General features: G+C 35.2%; 1 protein-coding gene across 2 annotated transcripts; it reads right to left on the bottom strand.

Moving 5' to 3' along the window:
* Positions 1–12,397: 12,397 nt before the first annotated feature.
* Positions 12,398–18,674, bottom strand: LOC132608778 (uncharacterized). 2 transcript variants are annotated; one of them, XM_060322521.1, is made up of 7 exons: positions 18,387–18,674; positions 17,449–17,678; positions 16,399–16,940; positions 13,912–15,892; positions 13,388–13,503; positions 13,157–13,269; positions 12,398–12,726 (listed from the first exon to the last, which is right to left on the bottom strand). In XM_060322521.1, the coding sequence occupies exons 3-7, from the start codon at positions 16,904–16,906 to the stop codon at positions 12,619–12,621; spliced, it is 2,826 nt and encodes a 941-aa protein (XP_060178504.1). In that variant the 5' UTR covers positions 16,907–16,940; positions 17,449–17,678; positions 18,387–18,674; the 3' UTR covers positions 12,398–12,618. The 2 variants fall into 2 exon arrangements, with proteins under 2 accessions (XP_060178504.1, XP_060178503.1); XM_060322520.1 differs by lacking the exon at positions 17,449–17,678 and having other exon boundaries at positions 18,387–18,673.
* Positions 18,675–20,353: the final 1,679 nt, after the last annotated feature.

The raw sequence follows: 20,353 nt of genomic DNA on the forward strand, positions 1-20,353 counted from the left end.
AACATGGTATTTTCTTTCTAACCTTTGGAAAACACCTAACATAGCACTATACCTTAAAGTACCTTCTCCAAATTAAACTTCTTCCAGGGATAGGCTTCATGAATGATTATCCACCAAGAGAATTGATCTCAATAACCATTGACAAACGATGGGTTTTATTGTGATTACTCATGCCAATAACACTGTATCAAACAAATAAATTGCAACTACTACACACTTAGCAGTACTTGTGATTGTCCGGAAATTAAAAACAATTTAACGTGGTTGCTTTCATTGTCTTTTCCAATTATCATAGATGAAATAATTCATAAATCCAGATTGGTGTCTTCCTGTTTTCTACTCCGATTTATATGAACATAGAGATAATAAAAACAGTAAATTAAATTCCTTAAGATTGTTAGTAAATCTATGTTCAAAACCAGTAAACCAAAAACACGAGTTAATCTTAAAAAAAAAAAAAAAAAAACGTAAAATGCATAAAACTGAAAATATCCGAGTCCACAGAATTTACTATGTGTCCTTAAGGAATTTAATCCCCTCACTGTACCCGAGGTTATGGATTACTTCCTCCCAGGATAAAACGGATATACCTGTTGATGGCGTAGCAATACCTCACGCCCCATCAACTTCGTCGAACGCAAATTCGGCAATGAATCACACAAAGACTCGATATTAGTTTGTAAGAAAATATGTAGAGGAAGTCAAGAATTTTTTCTGTGTAGAAAACTGAGGCTAGTCGTCTAAATTTATAGGCAAGAAAAAGGTGAGATGGAGAGGTGAAAAAGAAAAGGTGTCTTTTGGGTGCACTCCAAAAAGTACCTTTTCTCATTTTCCATTCACACTCCAAAAAACCCAACAAGTGCTTGGAAGTGTAAGTGAAAATTCAAGTGAGTTTAGTTTACTCTACTTTTGTTATATAGTTTCTCAATAAAAAATCCATTTTCATTTTGTTAGTGAAATCAGGTTCAAGATCAAATCGAAAATTAGGCTAACTGATCATGCTCATACTCGTTACAATGACGTTTGCTCAAAGTTTGGTGCAATGACGTTGTCTTTTAGAAATTTATACATGATTGGTAGCTTAATTGTGTGTAAAGATTCCTGCACAATATTTAAGTTTTGCTAAATTTGAGTAAGTCAATAAGATATCATTGAAAGGATCATCTTCAAAATGTTTCTATGTGAAGTCTTATTACTATCATTTGATTGAAAGAGGTGAATCAAGGTCCATTTTGATGTTACTATAGAAATAGCCACACAAGACACTACAAGAAAAAATATATTTGGCAACAAAATTATTTTTGTTGCCATAGATTGATTATTGTTGCAAAAAGTACTTTTGGCAACAATTTTTTTTTGTTGCATAGACTTTTCCCAACGGCTGTTATTGCAACAACATGCAACAACTTTTTTTGTTTGTTGCCAAAAGTACTTTTTGCAACAATAATCAATACTATGGCAACAAAATTAAATTCTTTGGCAACAAAAAAGTTCTTTGCCAACAATAAAATTAAGTTGTTGCCAAATATTAAATTTTTTGTTGCCATTTCTATACTTTCTTGTAGTGAGATTTTCTTTAATGATGAGTAATGTGGGGATCAATCTTAACAACTCACCACTTAAAAAGAAGAAAATGTATTGTAGTTAATTAGTGTTACATGTTCCAAAGTCATGGAAAGGATGCGGATCATCTTCCACTGCATAACAATTTTCTTCAGAATTATGGGTTGTGATGTTCTCCATTTTCAACAATTAATAGGTGGTTCCTTGAACAGTATTTCATCTAGTGAAGATGTGGTATATGCAACCGATAGTTTCAAAGGATCCCTTTTACTTCCATAAATGGAGGATTAAAAGCAATAAGGAATTTACCATTTTTGATGTCCTGACATTTTTGCTAGTTTCTAAACTTAACACCTCGACAGATAAGCTTATAAGATAAGACACCCTCAACCAGTAGATCTATCGCTTCGTCGATTAAAGCTTATACGTTTATTACTCCAAATTTTTGTATCATCCTTGTATACAAACCGTTTTAGTTTTATGGAAAGTTTCAACTGTACCAAAAAGCATTTAACTGCACATTTGTGTGTCAACATTTTGGCTCTTTATTTATTTGCTTATTTAATCCCATTGCATCCCCTTTCCTTCTTTATCCATTCTCCGGGTTCAGGTGATAGGATATTTAGCAAGGATGGAGGTCTAGAACATTGGTAATGTATTTGCATATAAAATGAACTTGACACAATTTGTTACAATCTCAAAATACATTTGGTCACTTACCCCTCCCCCTCTTGACCTCTTCTGTTTAATCAGTACCATTATCTCCTAAAGTTTAGCTGCTTTGCCATCACATTTGTTATCATTTTCATTGGAAAAATATTACATGGAAAAATCAGAGTTTTGGAGATTATACTGTTCGCTTTAGTTTTTGATTATTTCTTGGATGAAATGGTCATTTTCCAGGAAATTAGACTTTGGCTTTAGTCTGCAGATCAGGGCGTTTTCTGGTATACTCCATAGCACGATCCTCGTGATCTTTGCATGCACGGAACTTTCGTGAGGAGCGCCACTTGCTTTTTCCTCCGTAACAAATCTGCCACTTGCATCAGCATTTCTTCCAGATGCATGTACACTTCACTCTCACTGTTCTAAAAATATCGTTCAGGTGTTGCAACACTTATTACTCCAAGCAAGAATGCTTCAATAATAACCTATTTCCAGTGATTCTACTGCCTTCCCTCTGTCCCTGAACATCCGTAGTCTAAATTGTATCTTTTTCACCAGAGACTCGCTCCAAAGAATCAGGGGCTTCATCAGATGAAATTTTTGTTCTAACATCTGCTATCAGCTTTCCTTCATTGGCTACATGTCTGGTACCAGTGCTTGTGAGCATGCATTGTTAGAAAGTTTAGTGCATTTATTGTCCAGAAAGTTCCCTAATATGTACTCGTCGATAAAGATCTGTGTGATGCATGTTTGTGTCTGTAGCTGAAGTATCACCTTGCTTTTCTTTGTTTTAAACGCAGTGAGTGGTTTTATTGGAATTAAATTGATCCAGAAATTCATGATAACTGACGCTTTGCTCTATGTTTTGGTATGGACATCATGGTTTCAAATGAAAAATCGTGCTTTGTACTTCTAGAGGTTGGGATATGTGTGATTAAAATACTGTTTTATTTTGATGTTTCCGACGAGTGGGAGATCATGGCGAGCTTTATGTACTTTTTAATTGGTGCAACACATTTGGTACTCTACACATCCACATATCACTTGTAAAAAGTTATGTCAGATAACGAATTCCATCATCCAGATACCAAATTTTTAATGAACTTTGTGGTACAAAAGTTGTGTTGATTATTTTATCTTATATTTGGCTAACATTGTTCATCGGTTTTGTTCCATGTTTTGCTATGTGGTTTTGTTAAGAAAAGTATCAAACTAGTACATTATCTTTGAGTTTAGACCTAAAATTATATATGTTTTTTTACATGAAACATTAATAGTCCATTATATTTGCATAAGTGGTGCACTTTTAGTCAACTTCCAAATATTCTGTTAAAAATTTAACTGAAAAGGGCAAAAATGTCCATGACCTATTAGAAAGGTCTAAAAAGTTTAGACCTTTCATCCATCTATTTTGCTAAAAATACCCCTCAGTTCAACTTTTTGGCTCATTTATTCTCTTTGACTAACGGTTCAACACTAAATTTTTTTAAAAAAATTATTTAAATTATACATGGCATTTTACGGCTAGTCCGATTTTCTAAATCTGAAAAAATTGGATTTTTATAAAATTTGGAACCACTATTTTTTTTAAAAAAATGTGGCAAAACTATTTTTTTTTTTAAAAAAATCAGGATTGCATTTTTATTAAAGTGGAATTTTTTTAAATCCGGAAAACTGATTTTTTTTTAAATCCGGAAAACTGATTTTTTTTTAAATATGAAAAATTGAATGTTTTTAATTAAAATTTGGAAAAACTAAATTTTTAAAGTAAAATGTGCAAAACTAACTCCATAATTTTCTTCTAGATTTTAAAAATTTATTTTTCTGGATTATTTTTTTTTAAAACGGGTTTTCCACACTTTTTGTAAAACTATCATTTTTTCCATTTTTTTTTTATAAAAATCCATTTTTTCAGATTTTGAAAAAGATCCACTATTTCCTTCTTTTTTTTAAAGTGTCCGAAAAATAAAATCATCAAAATTTAAATTTTTGGGGACAAAAAAAACATTTTTCGAGATAATTTAATTAAAAAATCAAGTTTTCCAGTTTTTTTGGGTTTAAAAAAAATCATTTTTCCTGATTCTAAAAAAACCTTTTCCAGATCTTTTTTTTTAAACAAAACATCAATTTTCCAGTAATAAAATGTCATGCATAATTTAATTTATTTTTTAAAAATATTTTTAGTGTTGACCGTTAGTCAAAGGACATAAATGAGCCAAAAAGTTGAATTTAGGGATATTTTTATTAAAATAGATGAATGAAGGATATTTTTAGACCTTTTCTAATAGTTCAGGGGCATTTTTGCCCTTTTTCGTTAAATTTTTAACAAAATATTTGGGAGTTGACTAAAAGTGCACCAATTATGCAAACATAATGGACTATTAATGATCCATGTAAAAGAACATGTATGATTTTAGGTCTAAACCCAAAGATAATGTACTATTTTTGTCCTTTTCTCTGGTTTTTGTTTATCGTAAAAGGCTTATCTCTATCATAGATTTAGTGAAATATCTTATTATCTTCCAGAGTTTCTTGGTATACAAATTGAACTACGTTTTTGTTCCAAGGATATCTGTTATAAAGTTGATGAAATTTAACTGGATCTTGCATTTTGTTCATCAGCTGGGGCCAACAAGTTGCACAGCGGTTTCGAGGTGTGCAATGATGGCATGAATACTTCAAAAATATCATCTAATGAAGGTGCTGGTACTTTGGGAGCGAGTCTCTGGTGAAGAAGATAAACGTGAGACTATCAATGTCCCGGATAATCAGAGAGGAGGTGGTGGCCAGCCTCCATTCAAGAAATGCCTTGTTGCTTGGAGTACGTAGAGCAAAGATCTGGTCGATCCAATCACGTGACATGGAGACGCTACATCATGGGCGGAGCCACCTTAGGTGAAGGGTGGTCAGGTGCACACCCTTCGCCGGAAAATTACGCGATATAAATAGGTTAAATGTTAGCTATTATGAGTATATATCTAATTTTGCACACCCTTAACACAAGTAAGAAGAAAATTCGCATACCCTTTCGCTAAATTTCTCGCTCCGCCACTGCGCTACATACACTTAGTTTTTATTGTTCTTAGTAGTGTGAATTCTCTTTGCTCTCAATCGTGTTATGGTTCCGTATAGAGATGTCAAGACCATTGTTTACGTGGAGCATAGTGGAGGAACTTGCCTTTTATCATTGGATAAGGTGAACATGGAATTGATGAATTCTTTATTCATTCTCCTTTTTTTGTTGAGTAGGGCATGACTTTAAATCTAATATATTGAACAAAATATATGATTGCAAGTGAGAAAAATAATTAGATACTATTGTTTACAAATTGGTGCAAATAGCAGGGATCTAGTAGTTCAGTTAGTTGACTATCTGAACTCTCACCTTATTAGTGAGGGTTCGAATCCTCACATTGTAATTCCCTTCCCCATTTCCCCTTCCTATCCCCTATGTAATAAATAAAAAACAATTAAAATTTTTTTTGGTGCAAATACAGTATTATAAAAAAAAGATTACGTGAACTTTCTTCTAACATGTTTTTTTTCATGTCATGTTTGAGTCTTCAAAGATTTGGTTCTTCTGGAGCTTCTAGGGATATGTGAGAATTAAGAAATAGCAGGAGTAATATTTTTCGAAATGGATCTTACTGATAAGAATTTTTGACCAAAATGGTGTCCTTTGAGGGACAAATCCAATAAATTGATTTATGAGAATTTTGTTAACCAAAATGGTGAAAACGCAACCCCAGTGGAGCATTTCAGTGTGCAGTTTTCACCTCTAAAAACAGACGGTCTGTTAAAAATATTTACACTAAAGGTGCTGTATAATCCATGAGCCTTCAGTGGATATTTCAAACTTTGGAGAGAGACTCATCTACTGTAAAGCACCTTCAGTGTTTTCTGAAAAGTATATAGTTTGTTCCTAAAACAGTGTATGTGCTGGCATACATATTCTTAGTGTGAGTTCCCGCTAAGTCCCCCTTTTTTTTTCAAATAGTTCTCGTCAAATCTAACAAATAGCATTCGGTAAATATTTGACATAGACTAAAAATGTTAACTTTTGACAAACTTAAAGGACTAAAACTGTAACTATTTTGAACCTACCCTCAAACTTAAGTGAATATGTTTGTAATTTACTCATATTTTCATTATTCAACTTACAATCACACAAAATATTGTTTCCCTTGGTCATTTTTCTTCAAAATTTGTCACAGATTTTGCCTCCCACCACCGATATGGGGCTTTAACACATTGGACCTCTAGCGTGTGGACATTAGGCTTAACTCAATCTCAAAAGTTAACTCAAGAGACGAGACATACCCAAAGACCACGTGCAGATACAGATTTTGCCTCCCACCACCGATGTGGGATTTAACATATCTACCACAGAATAATCAAAGGAGATTAACATAATACAGCCACAACAAAAATCTAATGTCAGAAAGGGAAAAGGGAAGACGAAGAAATGGAAAAGGAAAGACAACGAAATTTGAACTAGTGAACAAAACTACTTTGTATATTCTCGCAAATATGTGAATCCAAAAGACCAAAAATGATTCCAACAAATTCTTACCACTTATCATGGAATATATACTACTGGTCCAAACACAAAAAGAAGATACCTCATAATGTAAAATGTGTTATGAGTTTGTTTGTCCATTAAGATTATTTAGCCATGTTATCTTAAATAGCTTAGCCATTCCATTAAGTTACTTAGCCATGTTATCTTAGATGACTTAGCCATTAAGCATACATTTTCTTCCATAAATAGTGGCCATATGTAGAGAATTGGATGAGCAATAAAATCATATATCTCTCTATATATTTCTTCCGTGTATTTACTTTATAGTTTTTATTTTATAACACGTTATCAGCACGAGACTCTGTTATCTCGAGCAAATACTTTAAAAGCCTCGAAGGTATTGATTTTTTTCCCCTTTACTAATGACAAATCTTTCTAAACGTGAATTTGTAGTCTTAGATATATCCGGCAATAGCTATATGTCTTGGATTCTTGATGCCGAGATTCACTTTAATGCGATGGGTCTGACAGACACCATCAAAGATAAAAATGAGGCATCAAACCAAGACCGTGCCAAGGCAATGATATTCCTCCGCCATCATCTTGATGAGAATTTGAAAATGGAATATATCACGGTTAAAGATCCTCTTACGCAGTGGAATGATCTGAGAGATAGATATGATCACCTGAAGATGGTCATACTTCCACAAGCACGTTTTGATTGGCTTCATTTAAGGCTACAAGATTTTAAATCTGTTAAGGCATATAATTCTGCAATGTTTAAAATTATTTCTCAGTTGAAATTATGTGGTGAAAATATCACTGATCATGATATGCTGGAGAAAACATTCTCCACTTTTCTTGCCTCGAGTATGCTCCTGCAGCAGCAATACCGAGAGATGAAGTTCAAGAAATATTCTGATCTAATCTCACATCTTCTAGTGGCTGAACAACATAATGAATTATTAATGAAAAATCATGAAAGCCGACCCACTGGTACTGCCCCATTCCCTGAAGTGAATGAGGCAAATTTTCGCCATTCTAGGCGTGGAAGAGGTCGTGGCCCCAGTCGTGGTCATGGTCGTGGTCGAGGAAGGAATTTTAATCATGATTCTCGTCTTGCACCAAATAATACCCTTCACCACCAGCAGTGTAAAAGGAAGGATGAAAAGCATGAAGCTGTGCAAAAGAAAAATTCAGAAAATAAATGCTTCCGATGTGGAGGAAACGGACACTGGTCACGTACCTGTCGTACGCCAAAACACCTAGTTGAGCTGTATCAAGCCTCCCTCAAAAAGGCAGAAAAGGATGCCGAAGCAAATTTTATTTCTGAAGATAATGTTGAGCCCATGTATCTAGATGTGGCAGATTTCTTTGAACTCCCTGAAGGGAAAATAGATCATCTGGTCGGTGATGGATCTATAATAACTTAGATATTTCATACATGTCGTTTGTATTAGCTAATGTGGTTATGTTTCCATAATTATGTAAATAAAGTGTGTGTAATGCTTTGTTTAATAGTAATATATGTAATAAAGTGTGTGTAATACTTTGTCTAATCATAATATCTACTTCGATGTTTACTTTGTCTATTCTTTCGTTTTGAAGAATATATGGAAAATCCTCAAATATTATTTGGATCAATGACCAATCATGAAGATATTTGTGTGATTGATAGTGGAACAACGCATGCCATATTCAAAGATGAGAAATATTTTTCTCACTTGCGTAGAAAAAGGGGGAATATTAATACAATTTCTGGCAATTCGAAATTAATTGAAAGCTCCGGAAGAGCTACTATATTTCTACCTAAGGGGACGAAACTTGTTATAGAAGATGCATTATTCTCTTCTAGATCCCCAAGAAACTTGTTGAGTTTCAAAGATATCCGTTGTAATGGGTATCACGTCGAGACATTAAATGAAACAAATGATGAATATCTTATTACTACAAAGAATGTCTCCGGCCAGAAATATGTTTTGGAGAAATTACCAACTTTGTCTTCTGGCCTGTACTATGCAGAAATTAGTACAACTGAAGCGCACTCAATCGTAAACTAGAAGTTTAACGATTCAGGAACTTTTGTGCTTTGGCATGACCGAATGGGTCATCCTGGATCAATAATGATGAGACGAATTATTGAAAATTCAAAAGGGCATCCACTTAAGAACCTGAAGATTCTTAAAAGTAGTGAATTTTCATGTGTCGCTTATCATCAGGGCAAATTGATAACCAGGCCATGACCAATGAAAGTTGACGTTGAATCCCCTGTTTTTCCAGAACGTATACATGGGGATATATGTGGACTTATTCACCAATCTTGTGGGTCATTCAGATATTTTATGGTTCTAATAGATGCGTCTTCGAGATGGTCTCATGTGTGCCTCATATCGTCTCGCAACCTGGCGTTTGCGAAATTATTGGCACAAATAATACGCTTAAGGGCACAGTTCCCAGATTATCCTATAAAGTCTATACGTCTTGATAATGCTGGAGAATTTACATCCCAAGCTTTTGATGATTATTGTTTATCAGTTGGGACAAAGGTTGAACATCCTGTAGGACATGTTCATACCCAAAATGGCCTTGCTGAGTCATTTATTAAGCGTTTGCAATTGATAGCAAGACCATTACTTATGAAAACACGGTTGCCTACAACCGTCTGGGGTCATGCTATCTTACATGCAGCATCTCTTATTCGTCTCAGACCGACTCATTATAATAAATACTCCCCGTCACAATTAGTATTTGGTAATGAACCAAATATTGCTCATCTCCAAATCTTTGGTTGTGCTGTATATGTGCTTGTAGCACCACCACAACGCACTAAGATGGCCCCCAAAGAAGGTTAGGAATATATATTGGGTTTGAATCACCCTCCATTATTCGCTATCTTGAGCCATTGACGGGAGATTTATTCACTGCCCGATTTGCAGATTGTCGATTTGATGAAACAAATTTTTCACAATTAGGGGGAGAGAGAAAAGAAATCAAAAGATAAATTGCGTGGAGAGTTCCATCACTATCTCATTTTGATCCACGTGCCCCTATATGTGAGCAGGAGATTCAGAAGATCATCCACTTGCAGAAAATAACAAATCAAATGCCAGACGGATTTACTGATTTGAAAAGAATAACTAAGTCGCATATCCCTGCAGAGAATGTGCCTATTCGAATTGATGTTCCAAAGAGACAATCTACTAGTGTCATAACCTCTGAATCTCATCCACGCCTGAAGCGTGGTAGGCCATTGGGCTCCAAGGATAAAAATCCTAGAAAAAGAAATACAAACAATGATCAGAATGACACTATGAAAGGATCTCATGAAGAGATTCAAGATCTGATTAATCCAGATATTCCTGAAGAAATCAGCAAACCCGAGACTCCAGTGAGTAAAGAACTATCATTAAGTTTTACTGGTGATGAGGGCAACTTGAATCGTTCGAAAATTGTGGTGAATAGTGTTTTTGCATATAATGTTGCACTAAATATTATAAAAGGCAGTGAGGATCAGGAACCTCAATCTGTCGAAGAATGTCGACGAAGATATGATTGGCCAAAATGGCAAGAAGCAATTCAATCAGAATTGAATTCACTTGCTAAACGTGAGGTTTTTGGACCTGTAGTCCAAACGCCTAATGGTGTAAAACCAGTTGGCCACAAATGGGTCTTTGTATGGAAAAGAAATGAGAGAAATGAAATTGTGCGATACAAAGCACGCCTTGTTGCACAAGGATTCTCTCAAAGACCCGGTGTCGACTATGAAGAAACGTATTCACCAGTTATGGATGCTATAACATTTCGATACCTCATCGGTTTAGCTGTCTATGAAACCCTTGAAATACATCTAATGGATGTGGTTACAGCTTATCTTTATGGCTCACTTGATAATGAAATTTATATGAAAATTTCTGAAGGATATAAAATGCTTGAAGCATTTGGTTTAAAGTCTCGGGAAATGTATTCAATCAAATTACAAAGATCATTATTTGGTTTAAAACAATCAAGGCGCATGTGGTATAATCGCCTAAGTGAGTACTTGATAAATGAAGGATATATGAATGATGCCATTTGTCCATGTGTTTTTATTAAGAAAACAAAATCAGGGTTCATTATACTTACTGTTTATGTTGATGACATAAATCTCATTGGAACTCCAGAAGAGCTCCAAAAGGCGATTGAATATTTGAAGGAAGAATTTGAGATGAAAGATCGCGGAAAGACAAAACTCTGTCTTGGTCTGCAAATTGAACATTTCGCAAAAGGGATCTTTATCCATCAATTTGCCTATACTGAGAAAGTTTTTAAAACGGTTTTACATGGACAATGCGCATCCTTTAAGTACTCCTATGGTTGTTCGCTCACTTCAAAGATCCGTTCCGACCTCAGGAAGAAAACGAAGAGCTACTTGGTCCTGAAGTACCATATCTTAGTGCAATAGGTGCACTTATGTATCTTGCTAATGCTACAAGACCTGACATAGCGTTTTCTGTTAATTTGCTAGCAAGATATAGCTCTTCTCGTACACAGAGGCATTGGAACAGGATTAAGCATATATTGCGATATCTGAAAGGAACTAGCGATATGGGTCTGTTTTATGCTAACAATAGTAGTACAGATCTAGTTGGTTATGCTGATGCAGGTTATTTATCTGATCCACATAAAGCTCGATCTCAAATGGGCTATCTGTTTACATGCGGAGGAACTGCTATATCATGGCAATCGACAAAGCAGTCCATTGTTGCTACTTCTTCAAATCATGCTGAGATAATCGCTATTCATGAAGCAAGTAGAGAATGTGTGTGGTTGAGATCAGTGATACATTTCATCAGAGAAAGATGTGGCTTGAAGTGTGATACAAAAATACCCACAGTATTATATGAAGATAATGCTGCATGCATAGCTCAATTAAAAGGAGGTTTCATAAAAAGAGATAGAACGAAGCACATTTCACCAAAGTTATTTTTCACACATGATCTCCAGAAGAATGGTGATATTGATGTGCAACAAATCCGTTCAAGTGACAATCCTGCAGATTTGTTCACCAAATCTTTGCCAACTTCAACTCTTGAGAAGATGATATTCAAGATTGGAATGCGAAGGCTCCGACATCTAAATCTTAGTCTTCGTCAGGGGGAGTGAAATACGCGTTGTACTCTTTTTTCCTTAACCAAGTTTTGTCCCATTGGGTTTTCTTGGTAAGGTTTTTAATGAGGCAGCTCTCAAAGCGTATTACTAGATATGTGTACTCTTTTTCCTTCATTGAGGTTTTTTCCCACAGGGTTTTTCCTAATAAGGTTTTAACGAGGCCCATCATCTAATTAATGGACATCCAAGGGGGAGTGTTATGAGTTTGTTTGTCCATTAAGATTACTTAGCCATGTTATCTTAAATAGCTTAGCCATTTCATTAAGTTACTTAGCCATGTTATCTTAGATGGCTTAGCCATTAAGCATATATTTTCCTCTATAAATAGTGGCCATATGTAGAGAATTGGATGAGCAATAAAATCATATATCTCTCTATATATTTCTTCCGTGTATTTACTTTATAGTTTTTATTTTATAACAAAATGTTTCTTTATCAACAGCAATCTTTCTTTTTTCTTCAAACAATATTTCTCATATTATTTAACATTTCAAAGCCTTATGATCACAAACACATTCATCTATATACACCAGATGATCACTAAAAAGAATTCTCAATCTCAGATGTCTATAGAACACCAAAAATAAAAAGAAAGAAAGAATTTGTGAAATAGCACCCAAAATCTTATTTACAAGATGGTGGAATAGCTCATTTCTTGGTCTGGTTTTGACACTTTGGACAAACCAAACTCGGGACTAGTGTGTGTTGTGATGAGTTTTTTAGAACCGTAGTTTCGTACGCTCCTCAAGTTTGAGTCTTAAATCGCCTTCCGTAGGAACCTCCCCACCACTCTCCAAAGATTTGCGCCACCAAGTAGTTAGTTCATCCTGTAAGGAATTAGAGATGGATTTGAGATTTGACTTTAATGGATTTGCGATTTGTTATATGTACACGTTTCTTAACTTTATTCACCTCTATATGGCCTGAGTTGAGAGCAGTGAGTGCAAAAGTTAACTAGATTCACTCACGTAAAGAATAAAGTAAAAACAACTCAAGGACAAGATGCAGCATCAAATTTAGCATAAACATACTGCCAAGTGCCGAGTAAGAATATGAATCTGGCAAAGCTATTACTTCCTTAAAAGAAAAGAAAAAAAAAATGTACTTAACATGATATTACCTTCACTTTCCAACAAAAACTATCACGGAAACCTCCACAAAAAATGGGTAAGAAAGAAAATAAGCTAGAAAATAACTAGCTCAGAGAAAGAGGAATCTGCGAAACTATGCATAATGTGTAAATAAAAAGTATATTACCTCCAAAAAGTCTTGGTTGGAGATATACTGGCTTTCCACAAAGCATTTGACTCCACAGACATTAACATATATGCAGTTCTTGGAATCTCTCTCTATTTTTTCTCCTTTTAGACCTGTGGATTCCATAACAGGAAGATATGGCAAGTGTAAACAGATAAAAGAATAACTATCTGTTCTGCATTGAAAGGTGGAAGAAAGTTTGAAATGAAAATTTATTCCCATAAAGCTTACCAGTTATGCATGCAACATGATATCCTGTACCTCCTAGCCCTGCTTCCCACTTCCCTAGTCTCAAGCGCAAGAAAAACCCATCCAAATGCGATAGTGAAGTGTTGGAGTTCATCCATCTGAAGCAACCAAAAAGAGTAATTAAAATGGAAACAAGCCAATAGGTATATGTATAACAGCGACAACTGGTGAAAATAGTGCCAAATAAATTAATTTAGGGCAAGAAGTAAACCTTTAGAACCTCTATAGCCCCAAAGTAAATAATATATAAGCTAAGTTGTGATAATAGATTAACACAGCTTGTGTAAAATATTATGTATAACATGATTTGCTGGGCGCCTTGGCGTAACTGATAAAGTTGTTGCCATGTGACCAGGAGGTCACGGGTTCGAGCAGTGGAAACAGCCTCTTGCAGAAATGCAAGGTAAGACTGAGTACAATAGACCCTTGTGGTCCGGCCCTTCCCCGGACCCCGCGCATAGCGGGAGCTTAGTGCACCGGGCTGCCCTTTTTTATGATTTGCTTACTTGAGAATGTCCACACGAGAAAACCGAAGACCTCTGATGACATCAAAAATTCCTTTTGGAACATCTGTTATCTCCTTACTAACAAGATTGGAAGAAATTATATTTTCTTTCAAACTGTTCTCGGTAGGATCAGAAGTTCTCTGCTTCTGAACTTGATTGGAACCAGAAGTTATTGCAAACCAAAACTGCTTTCTGTTGTGCATTAGGTCACTATTAGCAAGTTCAATGGGATGGCCTTGCTTTATTTCAAGAAGGCTAGGCAAACATTCATTCCTGTTCTGATTAACAGGAGAAACGTTGTGTTGTAACTGCTGTGACCTGTTTGAAGATGAAGTTGGGCAGGAAATAGCCCAGTGATCTAGTTGAAAACATCTAATGCACAAACAAGGAGATTCCTCAGCGCCATCATAAGATCCGATGCTTCTAATAAGAATTTCCAACTCAGATTCTGTCACCTCTGAACAGTTGTGCAAGTCATGGCCACTTCTGCCACAGAAGAAACAAGTTGTTCTTGCGTAACTATACTCATTTCTTGTTGAAGAAGGTATTATGTGTTTAAGAGCATCCAATCTCCTAGCAAACAGAGAGGCCAGTGCTTCTGACTTATTGAATTTGGCAGAAGGTATAATACGATGCAGATTATTCATCGACCTTTCATAATTATTGTCATCCATCTCTTTCGAGCTGGCTGCCACATCACCATCTTGGTCACCAGCTGAAGTCTCCTTTGCTTCAGAGCTTGCCTGTTCGATCCGACACTCCACACTTGTTAATGTTTCATGTGTAGTTGGCTTGGAATTAGCTATGTTCAGAACAGTACTTACGGGAGTTTTGTTGGAGAATCTAGTAATCCACAGGCTACGAAGAGACTGATTTCTATTGGACATGTCACTAGAAGCTTTGTTTTCTGCTGAAGTGGTCCTACTAGCCTCCTGAGGAAAAACAACTGGAGGCATAACCTGAGTTTGAATCGGTAGCATCTCTTTGCGAGCCACTGTAGATTGATTGAATTTGTCATTAGACATTAGCATGTGTGAATCTGACATATCGTCTCCCCGATGACAGGATATTGGAGGAACATTGATGAGGACTTTGTCAGCTGACGGATGATCCTCTTTCGGTATTTCTGTTTCAGACACCTTCAAGGTTGGGCAGTATAGTGACTGAAATACAGATTGGAAACCAATAGACTTGCTATTGGAATCATGATTTTTGTCATACATAACAATTTCCTGATGATTAGTCTTCCCCTTTCCATGATTTTCCTCATTATTAGGAGTAACGGTGAGAGCAAGAGTTGGAGACTCTTCGAGATTGGATTTAGGGAATCCCTTTACCATGTTTGAAATCCAAGTCATGAAAGAGCTATTATTACGTTCAACTGTCGATTCTGTAGCAGTATCTCCACGCATGTCCGTCCTGATTCTTTTACTTCCAACAAAAAACTGCTGCTCAAAGTGCCAACGTTTAGTACCCTTCGGGATTAACCTTGTACTGTTGCAGCTTTCTACACTCTCATGGCTATTCTCCTCATCATTTGACATTTTGCTATTGTCATTTCCGTCTGATAATGCTTTTCCTTTGCCTTTCCTTCTATATGATGAGGACCTGCTATGTGTTGGAGAAGTTTCAGGTGGAGCAGAACCGTCCCTAAGAAGTTGCTCCTTGTTCTGATCACAAGTCTCGTTAATCCCTCGAAGATGCACATCATTCTCAGCTGTGCACTCCAGTTTCTCCAGTCCTGCCAGAGCGGTAGATTCTAATGTTTTGTCTGCTTCCTTTTCGGTCTGTGAGTTTGGAAGCAGACACGCAAGGGCCTCAGAGTCTTTGACAGCAGGAATTAGAGCTTCTCCCTTTCTACACTTGTTACTAGTCGACATTTCTTGATTAATTTTCCCTGCTAGAGGTTCGGTAGTTTCCATATCAACCTTGGAACTGGCTCGGTGTAGCAGAGATCTCTCTGTTCCAAACTCTCCCTTACCTGCATCAAACAAAGTGATTTAATAAGACACATGTTATGAAATCGGACACCTTACTAGCAGGCCATCCTTTTTTTCAGCTCACTAATAGCCTGTTTGGCCAAGCTTCTTCAAGGGTGAAAGTGTTTTCTTTTCAAAGTTGAGGTATTTGGCCAAGCTTTTAGGAGAAGAAAAAGTTCTTTTGAGCAGGAGCAGAAACTGTTTTCGAGAAACTAAAAAAAAGTAACTTCTTCCCAAAAGCACCGTTGAGAAAATACACTTAGAAGCACTTTTTAAAAGCTTGGACAAACACTAATTACTGCTCAAAAGTGTTAATTTCAAATTAATTAGCCAAAACACAAACTGTTTCTCACCAAAAGTATTTTTCTGAAAGCATTTTTCAAATAAGCTGATTTTAGAAGTTTGACCAAACAAGCTATATAAATCAAGATGGTGAATGATAAGCCCCACAATCTTAACATAACAGGACACAATTAGCTTAATGTAACAGACACCATTAGGAATATACCTGCATGATTTTGAAAACTTTCAACTGTGTGAATGATATCTTGAGTAATGCAAAAGCCCTTCTCAGTATTCTTCACATTTTCCTCATCTTGATTAGTTTCTAACTTAACCACTTCATTTCCACTTTTTGATCCCCCCATTACACTGGTCCGAAACCTTTCTTGAGAGTCGATTATTTTCTCATAAGCAGCATTTTCATCATAAGTCCCCTTAAAAAATCCGTCACTTTGTGATGGCGAACCGATCAAATTGCTTGGTCCCACATTCCACAGAAGAAAAGGTTTTTTGTCAGCTAAGCTACTATCAGCACATTTGAGGCTCAAACCTTTGCGAGGGGACCAAACTAATTCAGATAGGGGATCAGATGCTGCAAATGCCATATCCACCGTTGAGCTTGCATTTACACCTGCACCAGATGAATCATCTTTTGGCTTTGTCTGAACATTATTACGAGTGGTGCAACCTAGAGCAAGTCCTAAATCAATATCATCGTCGTTGAAATTTGTCATCAGCAAGGCAGAGTACTACAGCTTGTAAGGAAGCCTGACAAAAAAAAGTATTTATCTTCACCAATTTCAGTAAATAGCAAAGAGTCCACGCAAAACAACTATCAAATGACAACTACCAGATCACATTAGTTTTTTTTGTGGAGATGAGACTAATAAAAGTATGTTGGAAATGTTTCTTGAAACAGTTCTATCATCTTCTTATTACAGCTCCATCTTCCCCACACCTCAAAAGAAGGGATATGCTACTTTTGTGGCGCACTCTTTTTTCAAGAAAGATTGAAAAGTATAATAAATCCAAATGAAAAAACATAGCAAGCTTCCAAGGAATATGCTACTTTTTACGGTGCATTCTTTAATCATAGATTCAGATTCAGCGCAACTTGGCACTCGGATTCCTGTTAGCCGCAGTTTTCTTTTGAGCAATTAATATATCAAATTACAAAAGTATCATGAACTAAGACTTCTATTAACTACCCCGACGCGACGATTGGAATCCCTAGCCCTTTAACCAATAATCTCAAGTTTGCTAGGGAGTGCTTTACCACTTAGCTGACCTAAAAAGGGCAGCCTGATGCACGAAACATCCATGTTCATTGGGGTCCGGGAAAGGGCCGGGCCCCAAGGGGATGCATCTGGGGCTGATTCCACGGCTTGGACCCGTGACCTATTGGTCACACGAAGGCAACTTGCTCCAAAACTCTCCTTCTAGTGGGCCCAAGTAATGCGTACTCGAATTACTCAGGCAATAGACTTCGAATACCGGATAGTTAAACTGAAAAAAAGAAAAAAATATGAACATCTCCCTCCACAAACTCCAAACACCCCCCTAAAACACCCCTACTCCCACTAGGAACACAACAAAAAGACATCCAAACCTAGAAAAACCATCTCCCAAAGCTTCAAAATTAATTATAATATTTCTTAATTAAAGAAACTGTAAAGACAATAGAAAATGGGGTAGTTCAGGATATGCCAATTTAGATTTCAGAGCAACTACTATACATTTCTGCTGCTAATCAGCTCTGATTGAATATCATCACATAAAACAAAACCAGTGATCTAGTTCATGCATAGTGATGTTATTACCAGCAAAAATAAGACAAAACATTCAGCAAATATAAGGAAGATTGGTCCTTTAAAGAGTTTCAGTTGTTATAAACAGCAAAAAGAAAAGAAAAAAAAAAACTTTAGATGAGCCTTTGATCCAAGAACTTTTTACTACTTTAATACTATGTCTGAACTTTCTTCTAGAAAAGCATAATTCAAACACATTAACAAAAACCAAGAATTTTCATAGCAGCACATTCTAAAACATTCAATTAAAAAAACCAAGATACAGAATTCACTAACCATCATATTAGTTAATTAAAAATTCTCACCACCAAGCATGAGAAAATGGGTAATAATTAATCAAGAAAACATAACAAGTACAGTACTTAGTACTTTTATAAATAAAGAAAATTAAATAATACCCACGTACCGTTTTCTCCAAAAATCCATAGCAGCCTTTTTTTACCACTCTTAAAAATCGAAACTTATCATTCTTTCATTTCTCCTCCATTATTGCAGGTAATTTTACTAGTGAAGAGACAACTAGTCAACAAAAATTTTCAGATAATTGTTATTTTTTCTTGATATGTAAAGAAAAACAGGAAGAGATTGAGACACTTAACAAATTAGAGAATTTGCCATGTTTTAGTATTTTGGTATGTACAACATGTTTGTAATAGAAGAAACCAAAGAAGCTCTCAAAAACTGAAAAGTCCCAAAGTAGTATACACAACTTTATTGAACTGGTGGTTGAGAAAATGCTACGTGGACTGTTCATGTGTGAGGAGAATAGTGTCCACAAAAAGGCAAATTGGGATTTGCAATCAAAGCAAAATTATTCCTTATTGATATATAATTTTATTAGCGTTATTATGAAATGAGTAATTAATATTAAAAGTAAAATAAAATAAAAAAATTATCTTTTCATAAATTGAATTAAAGAATTCAGGAACGCAGGGAGAATTAAAGAATGTCAAATTTGGAATGCACGTGTAAGTCGAAAACTTGGTGTCAAAAGGGGAAAAAGAATGTCCACTTTAGGAAATGGAATTATTTTTTTAACCACTAATGTCCACTTTTGGAAATGGAATTATTTTTTTAACCACTTCAGGAACAGAGAAAATAGTACTACCTACTGTAGAAAAAAGATTGCATATGCTTCATTGGGAAATAATTAGTGGTTTGAATTATATTTCTATATATAATAAGCGGCTTGGGGGTACGAACACGGCTCCCCATGAGCTACATAATTTATATATTTTATCCAACTATTTTTATTTCCCATGTAGACATATGTCATAGTACTAAATATTTATTCCATTATCATGTATAGACATATACACTTTAAATTTAGTTCTCCGACACATTTATTTCCTCCGTGCACTTTTACTTGTTCACTTTTGACTTTTCGTGTTCTAGCTGAATATTTATTCTCTTATCATGTATAGACATATGCAGTTCAATTTTAATTCTCCTACACAAATTTATTTCCTCTATGCACTTTAATTTGTTCACTTTTGACTTTTCACATTTTTTGAGAATTAATAAATCCCATATGGATATATGTCATAGTACTGAATATTTATTCTCTTCTCATGTATACACGCGTGCACTTCTATTTTAATTCTCCGACACATATTTATTTCCTTCATGCACTTTTACTTGTTCACTTTTAACTTTTCACTTTATTTAAGAATTAATAAATGAAGTACTCCTTCCGTCTCATATTACGTGACCACATTACTATACTTGACTTTTCACATTCTTTAAGAATTCATAAAAATGAAGTACTCTCGTGGCCACATTACTAAATAATATAATAATATTTTTATATTATTTAAAAATTAATATAAAAACTTATAATATATTTTTCAATTAATTTAATAAAAATATTTTAATCCAATATATACAACAAAATGGTTCTTATATTTGGATCTGAACAGTTACTTAATTGAAATGGATATCAACATGTCGGTATACATATAAAATATTAAAGAATTTAAAAGAAAAAATTTAGAATCAAAATATTAATTTTCCCTCATATTCTTACTAATTTTCTTTTACATCAATGAACAACTTTCATTGTCATGATAACGATAAAATAGTCCGACTCTTTCCATCTCAAAGACTTTTAATTACAACTAAAGTGATGGTACATAAAATACATTTTGTATATATACAATTAGAATATTTTTAAAAGTTATTTTCAAAATACAAAACCTTAAAGACCGGTTAATTAAAGTAAATAGATACGTTCAGCCCGTGCATCGCACGGGCATGTATTTGCCTGTCAGTGCTTTGTTTGATGGGAGAGTCTACACGCTACATAGTGGAGGAACTCGCCTTTATCATTGGATAAGGTGAACATGGAATTGAGGAATTCTTTAGTTATTCTCC

The sequence above is a fragment of the Lycium barbarum genome, chromosome 9, assembly GCF_019175385.1.
Source record: "Lycium barbarum isolate Lr01 chromosome 9, ASM1917538v2, whole genome shotgun sequence".
Lineage (NCBI taxonomy): Eukaryota > Viridiplantae > Streptophyta > Magnoliopsida > Solanales > Solanaceae > Lycium > Lycium barbarum.